The 21,987-nt window shown below is 32.5% G+C and overlaps 1 protein-coding gene across 1 annotated transcript; it reads right to left on the bottom strand.

The window, feature by feature from the left end:
* Positions 1-6,630: 6,630 nt before the first annotated feature.
* LOC133326537 (mitochondrial pyruvate carrier 1-like) lies at positions 6,631-12,893 on the bottom strand. Its single transcript, XM_061535165.1, has 3 exons — positions 12,788-12,893; positions 12,622-12,722; positions 6,631-6,806 (listed from the first exon to the last, which is right to left on the bottom strand). The coding sequence occupies exons 1-3, from the start codon at positions 12,868-12,870 to the stop codon at positions 6,631-6,633; spliced, it is 360 nt and encodes a 119-aa protein (XP_061391149.1). The 5' UTR covers positions 12,871-12,893.
* Positions 12,894-21,987: the final 9,094 nt, after the last annotated feature.

The following is a 21,987-nucleotide window of genomic DNA, read 5'->3' as shown; positions in this document are numbered from 1 at the left end:
TTGATGATAATTAGAGTAGTCAAAAAATTCCAAAATTCCATAAAAATCTTGGTTGAAATTGAACTAGTAAGGTGTTTGTCCTATATACAGGCATTAAATTTATTTCCCCGTGGGATATATAAATACTACATATTTTTAGCTTTCCGCTGGTGAAATTTTCATATAAATCCCTCCATTCGTTGCTGAGTTACGGCCATTTGAATTTTAGCTTGTAACAAAATATAGCTGCTACGTCGTTCTGTTGGCCTGTTATCACAAAATTGTAAAACAGCCATAATTTACATTTTTCCCAAATGGCAAAATTTGCTTGCTGCTAGCAACAACAACAATGATGTCAGATCATGCATGTATAAAATAGTTCCCTAATTCAAAGCATACTTTGAGGCGCCATAATAATTCATATAATGCAAGGAATTTCAAACCAACGCCTAGAAGTATGCTTTACGGTTATGTGATTTGCTATAACCACAAATGATACACTACAGACGATCTGGCACCATTGATTCTTGTTAGAAATTTTTGTTATTTGAGAAATGTAAAATTTCGTCTTTAGAAAATTTTGTGATAATAGGCAAACAGAACGGTGTAGCAGCTATATTTTCACACAAGCAAAAATTCAAATGGCTGTATCTCAGCAACGCATGGAGGGATTTATATGAAAATTTCACCACTGGAAAGCTAAAAATATGTAGTTTTAATATATCCCATAAAGAAAAATAGTTAATGACTTCTTCGCAGACAAACACATGAATTTGAAAATATATTATTTTGAACGCTCAGAAGGCTTGGATTTTTTAAATATTTTTTTGCAAGAATTTCATAAGGTGAGGATTTTTTTAAATAATTTCTTTCAACAACCCCATGAGGCGTGGATTTTTTTTAAATATTTTTTTTAACAAACCCATAATTTTTAAACCTTTTTTTTGTTTTAAACCTTTTATTTAAAGCCCCATAAAGCGTGGATTTTTTAAATAATTTTTTTCGTGACCCTCATTAGGCGTGGATTTTTAAACAATTTTTTTTCGTGACCCCCAAAAGGCGTGGATTTTTTACATAATTTTTTTCCACCCTCATAAGGCGTGGATTTTATAAATAAGTTTTTTCGTGACCCCCATAAGGCAAGGACTTTTTAAATCATTTTTTTCGTGACCCTCATGAGGCGTGGCTTTTTTAAATAATCTTTTCGTGACCCTCATAAGGCATGCATTTTTAAGGTGTAGATTTTTTGAAAACAATTTTTCTTGACCCCCCTAAGGTGTGTTTTTTTAAGGTGTAGATTTTTTGAAAACAATTTTTCTTGACCCCCCATAAGGCGTGGATTTTTAAGGTGTAGATTTTTATACCCTTCACCACAATGTGGTACAGGATATTATGTTTGTAACAGGCAAAAGGAATCAAGATAGACCCATGGTTCCCTTTGAGAATATGTATAGAATCACTTTCTAAGTCGATTTATGCATGTCCGTCCGTCCGTCTGTCTGTCCATGTTAAATTGTAAACAAAGTACAGGTCGCATTTATGATCCGACTTGGATGAAATTTGGTACAGCTCGATTGTTTGGCGCAAGGATGAACCCTATTGAAATTGGGAAAAGTCGGTTCAGATTTAAATATAGCTTCCATATATATCTTCGTCCGATTTAAGGAAAATGGTGTACCAAAGTCCATATATATCTTTCGATTTGCGCGAAATTTGGCACAGTGTAATGAATAAGGTCAAGAATGATGTGTGTTACGTTTCGTGAAAATCGGTTCAGATTTAGATATTGATTCCATATATATCTTCGATCGATTTAAGGTAAATGGTGAACCAAAGTCCCTACATATCTTTCGATTTGCACGATTGCGTACTGAATTAAGTCTAGAACGATGTGTGTTAAATTTCGTGAAAATCGGTTCAAATTTAAATATAGCTTCTATATATATCTTCGTCCGATTTTAGGTAAATAGAGCAACAAAGTCCCTCTACATCTTTCGATTTGCACGAAATTTAGTATAGCGTTTTGAATGAAGTCTAGAACGATGTGTGTTAAATTTCGTAGTAATCGGTTTAGATTGAGATATAGCTCCCATATATATTTTCGTCCGATTTAAGGTAAATGGAGTACCAAAGTCCCTATATATTTCGATTTGCACGAAATTTGGCATAGCGTTGTGAATGAAGTCTAGAACGATGTGTGTTAAATTTCGTAGTAATCGGTTCAGATTTAGATATAGCTTCCACATATATATTTTCGTCTTATATTTATATATATATATATAGATAAATATTGCACCAAAGTTCCTTTATATGCTTCGATTTGCACGAAATTTGAAACAGCGTACTGAATTATGTCTAGAATGATGTGTGAAAAGTTTCGTGAAAATCGGTTCAGATTTAGATATAGCTCCCATATATATCTTCGTCCGATTTTAGGTAAATAGTGCAATAAAGTCCCTATATATCCTTCAATTTGCACGAAAAATGGCATAGCGTACTGAACTAAGTCCAAAACGATGTGCGTTAAAATCGGTTTAGATTTAGATATGGCTCCCATATATATTTTCGTACGATTTAAGGTAAATGGTGTACCAATGTCTCTATATACCTTTCGATTTGTACGAAATTTGGCATAGCATACTGAATTAAGTCTAGAACGGGAAAATCTGTTCAAATTTCGATATACCTCCCTCATATATTCGTAAAATTTTACATAAATGGTGCACCAAACTCCTAATGTTTGTCCGATTAACCCGAAATTTTGCACAACGTATCAAATTGAAAATTGCATGACTTTATTACGTTTTGTTAAAATTGGTGCAGATGCAGCCATAGCCTCCATATGTATGTCGAACGAGTGTCTGATTGAGATTCATTTTTTAACAGTGCGGCGTACCGAATATGGTATATCATGTTTGCTAAATTTGTCCCATGGTACGCAGACGACTCTAAATCTGCCCGAATGAAAATAAATTTAGGATTGGTTGCAGAAAGACATGAGTATGTTCCTTCGAGGGAACATTGACATGCAATTGTAAGGATACATATCTACAATATAACCAAAGTGGTGAAGGGTATCATATAATCGGCCCAGTCCGACTTTACTACTTTCCTTACTGGTTTGAAATAATTTTTTTTCGTCACCCCCATAAGGCGTGAATTTTTTGAAGAGTAGTTTTTTTCTGAAGGCTCATAAGGAGTGGTAAAATTTATTATATTATTTTAAACGTTTTTGCAGATATCCTAATTTTGAAAGGCAGAAAATTGAAATAATAATTTTTTTGTCGGATTTTCACCATTGTTATTTTCACCATTGTTTATTGGCTTTGTTATTTTCTTAAAAAAACACACACAGGACATCATATTCTTTTTGGTGTCATTACTTCCAATTTACAATTAAAAAATAATATCAAATTACAAGCAAGCAAACAACATTGACTAGGACAAAGAATATTATGTCAATTGAATTATGAAAAGAAAAAATATTTAAAAACAAAATTATGATATAATGAAAAATTTATAATCTTTTGTACTTGGAAATAACAGAAAATTTTAACAATAAGCAATAAAATAAAAAAAAATTACACAAAAATGCTAAACAAGAAAAGAATTGTGAATAATGCAATTAATATAAAAAATTAAATATAAATCTAAAACAAAAATATATATTTATAAACAAAAAATAATAAACGAAAACAAATACTTTGATGACCTCTTTCATACTTTAATAAAAAAAACAAGCAAAAATCCATTTTATAACGAACAATACACAATAAAAATTTGAATATAATAATAAAAAAAACAACAGTAAGAAAAGTAATATTTGCATTCTTGTAGAATGCCTTTAATGAAAAAAGAAGAAAACGAAAACAAATAGATTATTTAAATCTATAGAAAAATGTTAAATTTTTTAACGTAAATAAATAATTAATTATATGAAAATAAAAACATAAATCTGATCGTTTGTTTGTTTTTACTTATTTACATTGAAGGTAAGTAAAATTTAATGGAAAATAGTTTAAAAAAAAATCTAGAGCTCCAATAAAACTGAAAAAAAAATAGTTAAGAAAAATCTGAAAAAAATTAAAAAATCTACGCCTTTAAACGAGTATTAAAAAATCTCCAAAAGAGATTACGTCTGACAGAACATCAACAATATTTTTAAAATATCTACGCCTCTGACATAACACCAAAGATATCTTTTAAAACATCTAATCCTTAACAAGATCATCAAATGATATTTTTAAAACATCTATACCTAAAACCAGTAAGGAAATTAGTAAAGTCGGAGTGGGCCAACTATATGATACCCTTCACCACTTTGGGTATATTCTACATATGTATCCTAGCAGACGTTGCGTGCTTGTTATATATCTATATCTGAACCGATTTCAGAGAAACTTGCCAGATACTGATTTATATTACTTCAGTACGTTGTGTCAATCGGCCTAGCTATGGATCTTTTCACGAAACTTAACAACATCATTCTAGACTTAATTCAGTACCTTATACCAAAATTCGTGCAAATCGAAAAATATATAGGACGAAGGTATATATGAGAGCTATATCTAAATCTGAGACGATTTTCACGAAACTTTGCACACATCATTCTGGACATAATTTAGTACCCTATGCCAAACTTCGTGCACCATTTACATAAAATCGGACGAAAATATATATAGGAGCTATATCGAAATCTGAACCGATTTTCACGAATTTCAACACTCATCGTTCTAGACTTAATTCAGTACGCTATGCCAAATGTCGTGCAAATCGAAAAATATATAGGGACTTTGGTGCACCATTTTCATAAAATCGGACGAAAATATATATGTGAGTTATATGTGTGAGTTATATCTAAATCTGACCCGATTTTGTCTAAACTTAACACACATCATTCTGGGCTCATTTCAGTACGATATGTCAAATTTCTTCATGCTAACCGAAAGATATATAGAGACTTTGGGGCACCAATTACCTAAAATGGGGCGAAAATATACATATATATGGGAGCTTTATCTAAATCTGAACCGATTTTCATGAAACTTAGCACACATCATTCTAGACGCAATTTAGTACGCTTTGCTAAATTTCGTGCAAATCGAAAGATATATAGGGTCTTTGATGCACCAATTACCTTAAATCGGATGAAAATATATATCTAAATCTAAACCTATTTTCACGAAACTTAGCACACATCATTCTAGACTTAATTCAGTACGCTATGCCAAATTTCGTGCAAATCGAAATATATATAGGGACTTTGGTACACCATTTACCTTAAATCGTACAAAGATATATATGGGAGCTATATCTAAATCTAAACCGATTCTTCCCAATTTCAATAGGGTTCGTCCTTGGGCCAAATAAGTGACTTGTGCCAAATTTCATCCAAATCGGATCATAAATGCGACCTGTACTTTGTTCACAAAAATACATGGACGGACGGACATGCTTAAATCGATTCAGAAAGTGATTCTGTGCATATTCCAAAAAGGAACCATGGGTCTATCTCGATTCCTTTTGCCTGTTACAAACATATGCACAAAGACATAATACCCTGTACCACTGTGCGATGAAGGGTATAAAAAAACTACGCCTCCGACAAAACCGGAAAAAATATATAAAAATCTACGCCTCTGAAACAACATGAAAAAAATATTTTTTAAAAGTCTACGCCACTGTTACAACATCAACAAATTGTTTTAAAAAATCTATGCCTTGACAGAATTTAAGAAACTACGCCACTAACAAACAAAATAAAATTAAATTATCAGTAAAATTATAAAATAAAACATTGTTAAATTCCTTATGGTTGAGGGTGCACATAACATTATTCCAGCGGCTTGAGCCTGTTTTGAACTTGATGTCTATACATCATTTGATTTCGCTTTAATTAAAACACACATAACAATAGTTTTCAGAACACTTAATATTTATTTATCACGTCGGTATGTATGTGTACGTATGTTCATCAAATGGCACCTTAGTGGACAACAGCTGACAATTGTAGCTGTTGTTGTTGTTAATATTAATTTAAACTAAAGACTAGTTCGACTTGTTTTTGTTTTGTTACTAAGTGAGATTAGTTCTAAAATTTGCAATTATAACACAAGGCATGCATTTATTTTTTTGTTTATATTCTAAATAAGGTTGTTGTATTTGTTTATAGTTGTGTGGTACATTTGATTATTCACTAATAGTGTATGTGTGCAATTTTACATAGCGTGCGTTTAATTCATATCAGCGGCTGTCTTTCGAATATCAATAATAACACCAATTGTTTGTCGTTTGGATTTTTTTATTTTTAAACTACTGAACAAAAAATTGTGTTTATTTAACTATGCAGGTAGCTTAATGTTCTTCCACTTAATATGATGTAATGTGCTGTTGTTGATTGTACAAAACAACAGGTGATAGACAGGCGTTTCCCTGAAGATTAGATTACTAAGTGTGTATAATTATTAAGGGGGTTTTCTTTACATATTTGTGTTCGTTAAATTTCCTCAGGAAATGTATGATTTTGTCTTTGTTTAAAATATTTTGTACACTTTCCTTATTGGTAAATAAATCAGAAAATAAAACTAAACAATAAAATTGTTCGTTATCTGTCCCTGTGTTTATAGCTTGGCTTCTGGGTACTCTTGATTTTTATGCAGCTCCCACCTGGGGTTCATCTTTTTTTGTCAGATAATTGTAATTGATGAAACGTACACCTTGTATCGATTGTGCTGTGGCATTGGTAACGTGGCAGGCGAACAATAGCATATTGCGAGGTTGAACTTTCCATGCGAAACGCATGAAGCAGCAGGAATATAAAGTAAGAGCTGAAATGGAGAGAATATGAAACAAATATTAATATAAATAATTAAAATAATTTTCAAATAATTATTACGGAATGGACCGTTTAAATCAACTAGGATTTGTAGGATTCAAAGAAATAATATCTGTACACAGATTCATAATTTACGTAAGTACAACATCAAAAAAAATAAAATAATTCCAATACAGTTCTAATATATATGTATTTCTTTTAAGATCTTATTGCAATCGAAAGGTGGATATTATTTTTAGATCGCAAAGGACCAATACATTATCATGAAAGTTTCCAAGACATGATATATCCACAAAATTCTCAAATTTTGGTCATTACAAATCCCTTTTAGCCTACTAAACATTATGAGCAAAGTAATCTGATCCTAGAGGCGCCTGAAATCATCCATGTTTCCAGAATATTTTATTTGATTTCTATTTTTCCATCGATATATCCTGAATGTTTTGTGGAGTTAAAGAAATTATCGACCAACGTCTCGAATTTTGGAATTTTGCGGGTTCTGACAGAAAATGTTGAGTTGTCCAGACCTTACGTATAGCCTCAGACTTAATGCACGGCAATAATATGCCTTAAATAAATATTGGTTTTAGACTTTTATCTTTGTCTTTGGACCCAATCCGTTTCAGACAATTTGGAGTCAATTTACAAATGTCCATCCGTACTTCTGTAATACATCTTCCAAACTTAAATCAAGCCCGAAGATGGTACCCATCCACTCCTTTTAATACCTCCCACACAAAATGGTCAAAATTTATCAATCAAGCCTTTTGGACCCATCCACCAACTCCTTCTGGTTCCTCCGTCACAAAATGGTCAAAATTTTGATGAAAATTCTCATGAACCGACTATCCGAACTAAACTTTGCACAACCCAACATTATATACATATATGACTGATGACCCGTCGGCCTACTCCTTCTTGTACCTAACCCACAGGGTAAAGCGAATTGAATGTCCGATTTGTTCTAAACCTTAAAAATTATAATAAAACCTTGATCGAGTCCGAAGATGGGAACCATCGTTCCACTCTCTTTGGCCAATCAAAATAATATAAACCGCAATTCCGTAGACCTCCGCAAACCATAGGCTGAAGCTATATATCCCCATATGAATTAAGACCATTCAACCGTCCCGATCATAGCTGTGTCAAAACTAATCGTGTCTAAGCAGCTGTTTTCCTATGCTGCTGTGGTTGTTGTTGTTTTTACAGGTTTGCTGTTGATGAAAGTTCTTTCCTGAAAAGTTTAGAGGCAATAGTATTGTAGGTTCGGACGGACAATTGAATAAATGGTGTGTCATGAGGGCTTTGCTGGCAGGAGGGACGCCTGTTTAGGGTTCCGGGGCAATGCGCTCTCGACACGAGTTGAGAACATTGCTGTATCCGGATCTTTGTTGTGCCAGAATTGAACGGGTTTGCCTAGGAAGAAGCCTCTCACTCTCCGAAATTGCAGGAGGATGTTGTTGTAGGACTTTATTGCATCTATAGCTATTTATGGCTTCGGAGATCGCCAGTAGATGCACGGATTTTATCGCGTTCGCTATCGACAATCTGTTGACGTCGATGGAATGACGTCTTCGATTCCATCACGATAGCGCCTGAAGTCCTGGAGGATGTGTCGCGAAGGTTGATCTGCCATCCCTGTGTGATGGTTAGGATAACAAGGCAGATACTATGCCAGCAGGGACTGTCTAGTCAACAACACATTATGTTGCTTGACTCACAGCATCCTGGTCTCCTCATGAAGGTGATCGCCGCTCGTCATCTGGACACAGCCGGTTGCAATTCGGAGTGCATTATGTTGGGTTGTTTGCAAGGATCTCCATTGTGTGCTGCAATGGTGGGTGGTCTGAGTATAGCATTCATACGGCATTGTTCCACAGTCTGGGACTGTTTGATAGGCTTGTTGATCTAGTGGTTCACGCTTCTATTTTTGATCCTTTTCTCACTCTCTACATCATGAATTTATTTTCTCAAGTGCTTGGGATGTGAAAACATGCCTATTAATTGCCGACGATAACACCCATGCAGGTACCGTATCGACAACATTTGATTGTGCCGATGAACGGGCATGATATTCGTCTCCTCATGTATACGGTACACTTGTGTACTTAGTGTGCACTCAGTATCATGGGGTAGTTTGTGGTCTTCATTGGCCATTAAGTTCAGCGGGAACATCATTTCAGTCCTCCATGTTGTGTACTGCATGGATGTTGATATGATATGAGTATTATGAAAATATCCTCAGGTGGAAGGCAGATACATCATGAATTTATTTTCTGAAGTGTATGGGTTGTGAAAACACGTATATAAATTCCCGACGATAACACCCATGCAGGTACCGTATCGACAACATTTGATTGTGTCGATGGACGGACATGCTATTCGTCTCCTCATGTATACGGTACACTGGTGTACTTAGTGTGCGCTCAGTATTATGGGGTAGTTTGTGGTCGGAAGAGTTTTTTATTGGCCATTAAGTTCACCGGGAGCTTCATTTCAGCCGTCCATATGGTGAACAGTGTGGCTGTTGATTTGATATGAGGATTATGAAAATGTCCCCAAATGGAAGAAATTCACAAAGGAATCACATTACGATCTCTATGCCGCCCGGAATCGCATTACGATCTCTATGCCGCCCAGTGGTTGTGGAATTTCAGAATAGATGTTAAACAATTCCGGAGATATGTGATGTGACTGGCTGCAATTAACATTAGTTTACATAGTTATATCCAAATATCGGCAAGTCTCGACAAAATATGATCCCATTTTTATCTTTGTTTAAAATTCAATCACTTCAATCAAAATGGAAATGCATTTCAATAGCAAAATTTGTATATTTTAATCAAATAATGAAACAAAGCCAAACTCCTAACACCGAGGCTGTTGAACTGCACATTATTTATTATTTTTTGTCTTATTACTATTTCGCTACTTATTTATGATTAGTATTATTTAATCATTAGCTGTAAAGATAATCAAAAGAATTATCTTCATTTTATTTACATCGATTCATTGACAACAATTGCTTATTCATTCATTCATTCATTTATGTGAAGCGTGCTATCGATCATCAACAAATAGAGTGAAAAAAAAAACAAAACAAAAACAAATCTCAGAATATAATTGACCAATTAATAACAAAAAACAACAAAAATTAAATGCCATAAACGATAATTGTCAAAAAATTGTTGTTGATTTAATTTATTACTAGGTAAGCGCAAAAACCGTGGACTAGAAAAATTAATCTTTTTTTTTGGTGGCATGAGAATGTATTTGAGAATAGGCGAAAAAATGAGGTGATTAAAAAAAATAAAACTGAATAGTTTTTTATTTACTTTTTTATTTTTGAAAATGATGATAAGATAGACTAGACTCTCTAAATTAAAAAGGAAAAATTTTTGCTAGACTTAAATCTTATCAGTTGGAGGTGCTAATGACTACAGATAATGTAGCGAGGAATAGGCAAATAGTAATTTTAACAGCTGCTAACAGAAAGTTATATGCAAATACAAAAATAAAATAAAATCTTAATCAGGCCAGCATAACGTGAACAATTTAATAAATGCAAATTTTAATTTCAATACTGTGTCTATTATATGGAGATGTTATTAAATTTATTTGAAATGCAAAAAAAAACTTTATTGTAGAGCTGAAGGTTAGTTTATGTCTATTATTTCAGGGTCACTAATTGTTTATATGCTGAGGGCCTCTAGCCTTTTGGACGAGCTGTCTATATCAGACAAATAATCAGAATTATTTGCTGGACCCACTATAAATTAATTATGATATGAATTAATGTCAGCAAAAAAAAAAAAAAAAAGATCAAGAGTACCAAAGGACTGTCCCTTGCTGGGATAGAGTTTTTAGATTATGAAGCTTAATATTTAATAAAAGATTTTGCCCTTTTTATAAAGATTGTGGGATTTAGAAGAGGGATTCGCTGCTAAGGAACCACATAACTAAATCGGCATAGAATTTATCTCTGATCAAGAATATATATATATATATATATATATAATGGGCTCTTGAGGTATTGCAAGTATAATTACAAATTTAATAAGCCATCTATCTTATGGTGAAAGTTATAAAAGGAGTGGTGAAGGGATGCTTATTGAGGTACGCAAATTCATTTTGCGAACATTTTATTCACGACGTATGAATTCCTCATAAGTCTGTCTTTCTTGAGATAATTACTAAGCCAGGGCTTGTTAACATTGGACAATATTGAATCTATTTTGTCAACCAATCCGAATCGAGGAATAAAACTCTAAAATGTTTCGAACCCGGTCTTGGATTCTTCATGATGGTAGCATTGCTAGCTGGAGGTGTTCGTTTATTCCTATTCTGAATTTCGTTGAATATTAACAATTTTTTACGCCAAAGAGGGCTATTTTCAAGACCCATTATATGGGAGGTATACCAAATTTTCGCCCGATCAATCTTGTTTTTCGTCAATTGGTTAATAGACCCAATCAGAATTGAACTGCCAATTTTCATCAAATTTTGTTGAATATAAACAATTTAAAAGCCAAAGAGTTACATTTTCAAGTCCCATTATATAGGAGGTATACCAAATGGTGGTCCGATCTATCCAATTTTTCGACATTTGCTTTATAGTCCTAATTAGAAGTACACTGTCAATGTTCATCAAATTTGGTTGAATATTACGGCTTTCTAGGCCAAAAAGCGAATTTTCAAGATCTATTGTATGGAAGGTATATCAAATTTTGGTCCGATCTCTCTAGTTTTTCGTCTCTTACATTTTAGCCCTAATTAGAAGTTAATCGTAAATGTTCATCGAGTTTGGCTGAATATTAACTATTCTATAGCCAAAAAGAGTGAAATTTTCAAGACCCATTGTATGGGAGGCATACCAAATTTTGGTACGATCTATCCAGTTTTTCGCCACTTGGTGTATATACCTAATTAGAAGTACACTGCCTTTATTCGAATTTGAATGAATATTAACGATTTCTATGCCAAAAGAGTAAAAAAAAATAAGACACGTTATATGGGAGCTATTTTTACGATTTTATATGCCAAAGGAGTGACATTTTCAAAACCCATTGTATGGGAGGTATACCAACTCTTGATCCGATATTTTCGTCACCGAAATACTCAAAAGAGTAAAAATTTCAAGACTTTATATGGGAGCTATACCAAATCTTGGTCCGGTCTATCCATTTTATTGTAACTTGCTTTTTAAGCCAATAATTTCATCCACATGCGATAACCCATTCTATTTTTGGACGCTCTTAATATGAAGCCTTTATATGAAAACCTGCTGAACTTTGGATATCAATTTCTCGTGAAGTACTTATTCCTTCTTCTTCAAGACCACAACCACATCCAAATGGTACCAATATTGTGGCAGTTTATTTTGAACCGAATGGCAAAACAGTGGTTTGGGGGTCATATCTCTCAGCAAGGGTTTACTTTCTCCTATGGACCGATGTCAATACCGGCTACGCAACATAATCTCAGATTATATGAAAAGTTGCCGACCTTTGGAAGTCCATTTCTCATGTCGATGTTGGATTCATTAAGAGATCTGATTATACCTAAATCATACACAATTCCATTCTGCGATATTTTTTTTTTTCTTCATATACCTATACCAGATCGATGCCTTTTCTACCATATGGAAAATCAAGTATTCATTTTTTTTCAAACATTTATCATCTTATCTGTCTGCTACCACTTAATATTGATTAAAATAGCTGCATTGCTAAAATGTGTATAGTTCTGAAAATTAAAATCTATTCCATTCTAGTGATTTTTTATATGTATATAGAAAAAAATCTTACCCAAGGTCATGCGACCAGATATGATTTTAGGATCCTTATTAATATCAGCTAAAGCAGCAATTGGAATACCCCAGTTGGCAACGGGACCCCAGAAATGTGTGCTATATAAAAAAAAAACATTATTAAAAAGTATATTTTTATATCAATAATAATTCAAAATACTTACCTCATCAAATATTCCCTGAATTCCTTGCTCTTGAGATTCTCCACCAACTTTCCAAAGAGACCAGCTGCACGTTTTTGCGACATGATTTAAGTTGTTTGTTTTCTAATCGGTTGCTCCACAAAACAAAAACAAAACTGTATTACAACACACTAAGGTCAGACTTAGAAAATAAACACACTGTGTGTACAATATGGCACTTAGAAAAAAATTGTTGCTGTCGCAGGCAGGAAGGCAGTGAGTGTAGGTAAAGCAAGATTACGTTTGAAAAGTTCCACAACGACGGTTGTCTTCTACTCGATTTTCAAGTTCAAGGGACCAGCAGAGCAGCTCTAGAAAAAAATATGACACGTTTAAAGAAATCTCTTGTTTATTAATGATGTAGCATAATTTTTTAACCACACAATACAACTAAATAGAAACGGAAAATTTCATTTTATATTGAATTGTAAAATGTAAAAAAACGTTATGTAAAAACTGCAATAGAATGAACGTTTTGTATGCACAGCAATCAAGAGGAGCAATGCGTAAATTAAATAAGAGCTCATATATGAATGGTGGTGTTGATAGAGCAAATACGAAAACAAAAAAGCATTTATAGACCAATAATAAAATAAAAATCACAGCAAGCTTTAACTGTAGCATATACACCAACAAAAAAACCAACAACAATATAAATTAGAAATTTACGCGAAAATATTAATGTTAAAACAGACGAATTGCGACGGACAATACGTACTTCGACGAAACCAATCCACAGCAACACAAATATACGACTGCTGAGAGCAGCAGAGGAAAAACACCAATGAAATTTATTGACAATTGCATTGTTGTCACACACAACAAAACGTAAACAGAAAATAGAATAACACATGAATTCGATTACCCGTCAAGAGAAAGTGAATAACCATAATATGGGTTTATTTTTAACTGATTTTTACCGTTATTTAAAAATATTTATTATTTATAATTGAATAAAATAATTAAATGTACTATTTTTACAAATTATTTGTTATAATATGTCATATTTAATGAGTTATGAACGTGTTAATAATTTTTGTTTTCTCCTAAAAATACATCAAGAGAAATAACAGTCATCTCAGCTGTTTGGAAGGTGCTGTCAATCATGTTGTATGCAGAAGCTACGTGCTATGAAAATGTAAGTAGCCACACAAGCAGTGATGCCACTGATTCGTGACTGAAAATCGCCAATTTCACAGGCAGATAAAATGTTTAAAGCCTTTTTATGTATTTCGAAACAATTATTCAATGTGGGCTATATCAGATATAATTATTACAAGGTAGGGTACAGTTACCAACTGATTACAATATTTTCTCAAGCTGGCTTGTTCCATCAAATCAAAATACATATTTTGTGTATGTGTGTGTATTGTTTTGAATACTTTAAATGAAAATGATGTGTTTAACGCCTGGAGGTAATTACTTTGTTATGGATGAAACAAATATTTCATGGTATTCCCTACTGGATTTTGGAAAGAAATCATAACCATTCATTGATTTTTCGCGTTTTTAGTTATGTGTAGAAAAAATGTCAAATAAACATAACCCCTTGTTGTGTATATTTATTTTATATTTGGCAGAAGAAGGCATCAGATACATAATTGCTTTTTTGTTATTGTTGTTGTCCTTCCTTGTATTATTGTACCACATATAAATTAATATTTTTCTTATTGTAGCTTGTTATGAGAAATATAAAAAAATATATTCTAAAATCCATTTATTTAAATATGTTTTTTACAACATTGGTAAGAAGAAATATGTGACTTGCGGAGGAATCAATATCTAAATCATATTGCCAACTCAATTTTGAAAAGAAAATCTCACATTCCATTTTATTATTAGTATAATATAAAAAATAGAGTATGTCAATATTAAAAATAGAGTACGACTCATTGCATTTGTTTTTATTTATTCTGACATTATATGCTAAAACGCAGAGGTGTATTTTTTCTTTGTTGACATAAGATAACCTACCTTATATAATTGTTTCATGGTTTTATGATTTAAAATATAAATTAGTTGCCTAACAAACCAATGACTGCAGCTGAAAAAAAATAAAACTATTTCAAATTTAAAATGAATGTTAAATTTAAAATAATATATGTATAGATTCTTGACCCAATGGAGAGCAATTCCTTTTAAAATTATGAAAATTGTGGCCACATACGTAAACAAATATCACCTGACATTATATAATTTTAATACTAGTCTAAACAGCTAAGATTTTATACCTCGAATTAGAAATCGGGTCAATATAGAAGCATGTAAAAAAGCTTACAGATAAAACTAGTAAAAATAACAACCTTTCTATAGAGGGGTCTTGTACTTGGCAATTCCTTTTTTCGGTATTGTTTGTAAGCAACGTGAAGTTGGCTGCAGAATATTTTTCATTTCATTTTTTCTACCGACAAACAAAAACTAAGGCCTTGTTTAGACTACTAAATCCACTGTATCTCAAATCCAATTCCATTGCGTATACGTCACGTTAATACAGTTCACAAATCCAGTGGATTATATTTGACGTATACGATACGGAATTGACATTGGAGATCGAGTGGATTTCGTTAATCTAAACGTACCTTAACGCTTTGAGCCCCGATTTTTTCCGTGATCATAGAACAATTTTCTGTTCACAGATTTAATGCAACTATCCTAGATATGATATGGACAAAATTTGACATCGCTACATTTTTGCATTCGGGTGATACAGTACATTCTTTCTGAAAAATAAAAGCCCAATATCAAGAAAACCAAATGAAAAATCGACAAACAAATCATTCTAAATTATTCTCTATAATCTCAAAAATAATTCAGATGGCAGAATTCGTACATTTCGAATACGAAGCGATTTAAATAATTTGGACTGTATACTCAAATTAGTACTGTACACGTTTTTGCCCTTTTTCTATATTAAAAAGCTCATAGCGTTACCAAAAATTTGAATTTTATTCTCTTTGATAAATTTTAATTTTTGTGCTGCTGATTTGAAATAATAAGAACAATTATTTTTTGTACGTAATCTTTTAAATTTAAAATAATTATTTTAAATTTAAAAAAAAAATTATTTCATTTTATTAGGTTTTACACATACACATTCATTTTGTCAATTGCCTTTAATTGCCATAAATCACTTCAAATTGTTCTTAATATTTGAACATTTCTTGTGGACTATAAGCGAATTAGGACCATTTAATGGACTATAACTGAATCCTGATATAATACACGTTATGGACTATACACAACGTATGTAAATTTTGAAATATAATTAAACATTGTTAAAAACAAATTAATATATTTATTTAAATCAAATCAATAGCTTAAACAATAACATATTGTTTGTTTTAATTCAAATGCTTTGAAAGCATATTGTAATGAAAAAATAAAGTATGCGATTTCTTTTAAGCTTTTGGAGGATTAAATCAAATGTGAATTGTTCACAATTTTTAAAAGAATTATAGGTTCGTTCCCGTACTTTTTGATAGAAAAGCTAGTAAAAGAGCGAACTATCAAAAATTACTCTCACATAAAAGATTTGCGCAAAAAGTAAAGGAACGAAAAATAGTTAAAACATGAAGAAACGTCAAAATCAAAAATTTCATTTGTTAAGGACAAAAAAGACTACAGAAACCTAATGCACACAAAAAGTTAAACGGCGTCCATTGTTTGTATTTTTATTTGTATAATTTAGAGGACAACATTATGGAATATATGGAAGTAGAGTTTCCGACGACTCCAAGCCCGGAAAGTCTTATATGGCTGGACGCTCCCATAATGATTAGAATGTTTTAGCGAACTAGAACAACAAGATATTGAACAAGGCAAGTTTAGGGGCCCCACTCGGATCATTTTGAATTGATTACCGTAAGTAGCCCTCCTTGTGCTGATTACAGTGATATACATTTCATGTGGGGAAATGCATACTTCCCGAAATATTGGCCTTGAAATTTCGGAACATATTTTGTTTAAAACAATCCTTTTCTATTGCCACCAAGGCAATATGGGTATCATTAAAAGGTATATAACCTTTTAATGATACCCATTGCCAGGTACTTTTTAAGAGAACTTAAGAGTAAGACTTTCACATATGGACAGGCGCATACATGGCTACGCAATATATTCTTCATCTAGTTATATAGCACAAACCATAACATTTAAAATGATAAAATTATACGGCTGATTAAAACAACATACTCTCCGAACTTTCAAGGCCCATATCTCGGGAAGTATGAATTTCTCCCCATAAAATATATATCACTGTAATCAGTTCACAGAGGACTATTTACTGTAAAAATGTCAAAGCGATCCAAGTGGAGCCCCTAAACTTGACATAAGCCCAAGATATTTTGGACCAATGTACACACATTGGTTAGTACGATTAACCAACCCAACCCAAGTCTTCAATCTATAGTATCTTCATCTGAATCTTCTGCCAGCCATTCATCTTCGCTATCCTCCAAAAGAGAAAAAAATCTGTTTGTCAACTTTTAAATTTCTTATTTGTTTTTTTTTTTCAAAAAAATGTGTGTGCGTGTGTCCCTTTTGTTGAAGCGCTAACTTTCATATGCTTTATTTCGGACTGTATATCTCTGGCAATCAAATGTCAAATTCATAATTTACTACATTTACTATTTCGTGCTAGGACAAATTGGTCTTGCAGAAAATAGGAGAAGAGAACGCCATTTTGGTTTTAACTCTCTTAAATTTAACTTCAAATTTTCCTACTTTTCGGTGTAAGGAAACGCTTTTCTAGCAAAAATTGCAAAACCAGTACAATATAGTACTATATTGCAGGTTTGGGAACACAGCTTATGTAATCATAAAACGTTCTTTTTTATGGAATTTACCACAAACCATTCTATCTTTTCAAAAAATTAATTTTGTTCAATTTCGTTATCTGTACAAAATGTTCTTATTATTTCATAGTAAGCTACAACTTCTTTTAAAATAAATTTGGGTTGTTTGCAATGAATACCTTCAACAGTGGATTCCCCATCATGAATATTATTATGACATTCTTCAACCGATTTGTCCGAAACCACATCGTCCAAAATATCTGCAACATTTAATAGCAAATCAGTTTATCATCACAATGCTGATATGCTGAGGAAAACGGCCAGCCACCACCGCATTCTAGCTAGGGATACGTAAATCGACTTATCGACTTTTTGTATTGAAAAGTGTAAAAGTCGAAGTCGACTTTTGGTTTTTGAGAAAATCGCAAAGTCGACTTTTCAATATCGACTTTTGACTTTCTTTGGAAATACTTGGTTTATTAGTCAATGGCAAAAATCGAAAAGTCTAAAAATCGACTTTGTGGTCAGAGACAAAAATCGAAAAGTCTAAAAGTCGACTTTTGCGATAGACTACGTATCCCTAATTCTAGCCACGCATTTCATTAAACCATATATTTTAGATTACACGAATTTGACGCTTTTTTAATTTTAGAACTAATTTTTATTATTTTGTAAACTATTGATTTATCTACTTTGTATTTTGTGCTCAATTGTCCACATTTCAATCCATTTTCTTCATAGTATTTTAATAATTTCAATGTTTGCACCATACTACCATTTTCGCAACTCCTATGAATTTGGCAATTATTGATATTTGCAAAAAATCTAAAACGGCACATACAATAGAACTTTTTAGCGGGTTAACCTACTTTATAAGGATTTATTTGACATATATTCAAAGGAATTGACAATTGAAACCCATTGAATTAACGAAATCCGGATATATGTAGACATACTATAAATGTCATGCCAGTTTAAAATATATAAAAAACAGGGTGGACTATATGAATTTTTGCAATGTTGGATTTGCATGCACAGAAAATGAGGCCTTTAAACGAAAATGGACTATAGAACAAATAATTTGTATGAATTTATAAAAAAATTGTCAATAAATAATAATTTTTTCGCTTACATCCGTCTTTGGCCTTTAAGCGTAATGGACAATAAACGAAAAGTACTGTAGAGTGGTTCCTATTTTAAAATTGCATATAAAATAATTGATTATGGTGCTTTTACACGATATGTATTTTACATATGTGCTGTCACATTTTTACATATAGAAATCGAACACGCCGTGTGAAACATACGAAAAATTCAATGTGTCAAAACGATATGTAATTACATATGTATTTATTTCGAATAGGGCGCGCTCTATTTTCGTATGTAAAGCATAAAGAAATCAGCTGCTTCATTTTTGGCGTCACAAAGCGTTTGAAAGAAAATAAAAAAAATTCACAGAAAAATCAGAAAATTACACAGGAAAATTAAAAAGAAAATACATAAATGGAATTTTCAAACACAAAGGTGAGTGTTTGTGAATATTTAATATTAAATATTATAAATAATATATTCATATTGCAGTTGGATTGGTCGAAAGAAACCATAATGGAGATGGTGAGAATGTGGCAAAAGTATGAGTGCCTCTACAACCCCAAACATAAATATTACCACAACAAACACTCCCGATATGCGGCCTTTAATGAAATAGCAGAAAAACTTAAAGTATTCACCGACGGTATTGGACCAACGGATGTAAAGGTAAGTTATATTTGGAACAAAATTCTGTAAACCTAGTCCGAACATGTGGTCGGTTTTGTAATGCAATTTGTGGCCACATTTCACCAAATAACTGCAGGATATGCAAATGAATGCATGAAAGCAATGGACATGGCTAAATTACCAGTACCGAGGAAGCTTTCTGCAAATGCATCAATGTTTCGTTGTCAGTTGTGGGATGTTCCTTTTGTCGTTCAGCAAATGGTTCATTATCTGTTTGATTTAGTCCGTATATCCAGCCTAGCCATAGCCGGGCAAAAATTGTCCCATTTTTTATGGTCCCTGTTTGCCACTGCTATCAGTTTTGTGCATCATGTTTGCAAATTTGTTTTGCTCTGTGCTGTTCGTTGTATTATACGCAACTTTTGAATATAAATTGGTGATATAATTAATGTCGTTGTATTTTGTATTTTCATACTTTCGAGTGTACAACGTTTATTTTTCTTGGGTTTGGTTTTGTAATGATCGCACTTTTTGCTTATTGGATCAACAAATGTGTATTTATGTGGCACGTTCAAATGAACAAAAATAGTCTATTTTTTACACAAATGACAGCTATTATTTTTAGGAACCACAAAATGATTTGCAACGCGTCAGTTGTTCTTTCCATGATTTTATTTACACAGTACGAGAAGAATCTTTTTATTTCTATTTACATATATGTGATTTCTTAATACAAATATTAAAACGATTTCAACAACGTTTGACATTTTTATACCCTTCACCACACTGTGGTACAGGGTATTATGTCTTTGTCCATATGTTTGTAACAGGCAAAAGGAATCGAGATAGACCCATGGTTCCTTTTGAGAATATGCATAGAATCACTTTCTGAATCGATTTATGCATGCCCGTCCGTCTGTCCATGTTAAATTGTAAACAAAGTACAGATCGCATTTATGATTCGAATTGGATGAAATTTGGCACAGCTCATTTATTTGGCCCAAAGGCGAACCCTATTGAAATTGGAAAAAATCGGTTCAGATTTAGATATAGCTTTGGTCTAATTTTAAGGTAATGGTGCAACAAAGACCAAAAATACCGATTAACACATAAAACACAATTTTGCACAATATACTGAAGTTAGTAGTATAATTTAACGTGTGACCTTTTTTGTCGAAATCGGTTCTGTTTTATATATAGCTTCATATAGATATTTTCATCCGATTTTAAATCAATATTGAACCAAAGACCCAAAATATGGCCGATTTTGAACATCATACTGGAGTTAATATAACCTAACGAGTAACATATATGTTCGACCGACTTCATGTTAATTGGACTTCAAATAATCAATGGGTGTCCGATTGAGACTTGCTTTACATCGATTTACATATTTTTGCAAAAAGGTTGCAAAATGGCATACCTATGATTGATTTAAGTCGGTTCGAAGTTAGATAAAGATTGAGGTTAGTGAAGGGTATCATATAGTCGGCTCCGTCCGACTTTACTACTTTCCTTATTGTTTTTTAAATTAGAACTATGAAAAATATTTTGCAACCCTAAGAAATTAGATTTTGTTATATTGTTAGAATTAAAGTGGAAGATAGTTGGATTTTTTATCAGAATAAAGAAATGTTCAAATAAAATCGAAACAAAAATAAGCTCGAAGTTATGGAACTTATTCTGGTATCTCCCCCATGCAACTAAATTGTCTTTTAGGCTTCGTTTCGATTATTTGAAATATTTAACATTTGGGATTTTTTCTTCCTTTTTTTCCCTCAGAACAAAATGCAGTACTTGAGAGGGCAATATACTCGTGAGCTTTCCAAAGCAAAGGAATTAAAAAGTGGATCAGCGGCAGACGACATTTATGTACCAAATGCCTATTGATACAATGAATTGAGTTTCCTACACGACTACGTTAAAATACGAAGAGGAAAATTCAATTTATTCGTAAGTATTTGTGTTAAAAAAAATAATTATTTACAGTTGTTATACATTTGTTATTATTTCACTTGCAGGAACAAAGTTCGTCGTCGCTTGAGGACACTTGGGACTCGTCTCAACTAATTGAAGTAAATGTTTCCCCTACCAATGCTGCGTCACCACCATGTAAAATTCCTAAAGTGGACAATTCAAGAAGCAGCATGAACAAGGAGGATGCTGTACTTGAAGCAGCTGTGAATGCATTAAATAATTTGGCTTCCACGGAAAATTCGGATGAAAATAAAAATGAAGCTTTTTGCAATTTTATTAAAGCTGAGTTGGGAAACATTAAAAACGAAGCAATACGCGATCAGTTGGTGGAAACAATTACCCTGGCGCTTTTGGAAGGAAATATGGTTTTTTTGGTATTTGTATTAATGTACTATCGTACTCAAGTTGATAAAATTAAGATTTCGGAACTCGAATCATGATATTTGAAAATAGTTTTGGAAATAAGTACTACAAGAGTACGAAATGTAATAAACGGTACCAAAATTACTATAGAGCTAGATTTGTGTTGCGATGAGAATTGGTGTGTTGTGTTGAGACATGGAGGTAATTTTGGAAATACGTACTATAAGATACCAAAAGAACTAAATGGTACTAATATTTTAATTATGGTCAATATATATTGGTGTGTATGTTGATTAGCTTTAGACATGTTTAAATAATTCTCACATCCGC

The sequence above is a fragment of the Musca vetustissima genome, unplaced genomic scaffold (assembly GCF_032173495.1).
Source record: "Musca vetustissima isolate MV318-11 ecotype Yass unplaced genomic scaffold, APGP_CSIRO_Mvet_v1 utg2525, whole genome shotgun sequence".
Classification (NCBI taxonomy): domain Eukaryota; kingdom Metazoa; phylum Arthropoda; class Insecta; order Diptera; family Muscidae; genus Musca; species Musca vetustissima.
The sequence above is the reverse complement of the archived record's forward strand: the minus strand, read 5'-3'. Positions and strand labels throughout refer to the sequence as shown.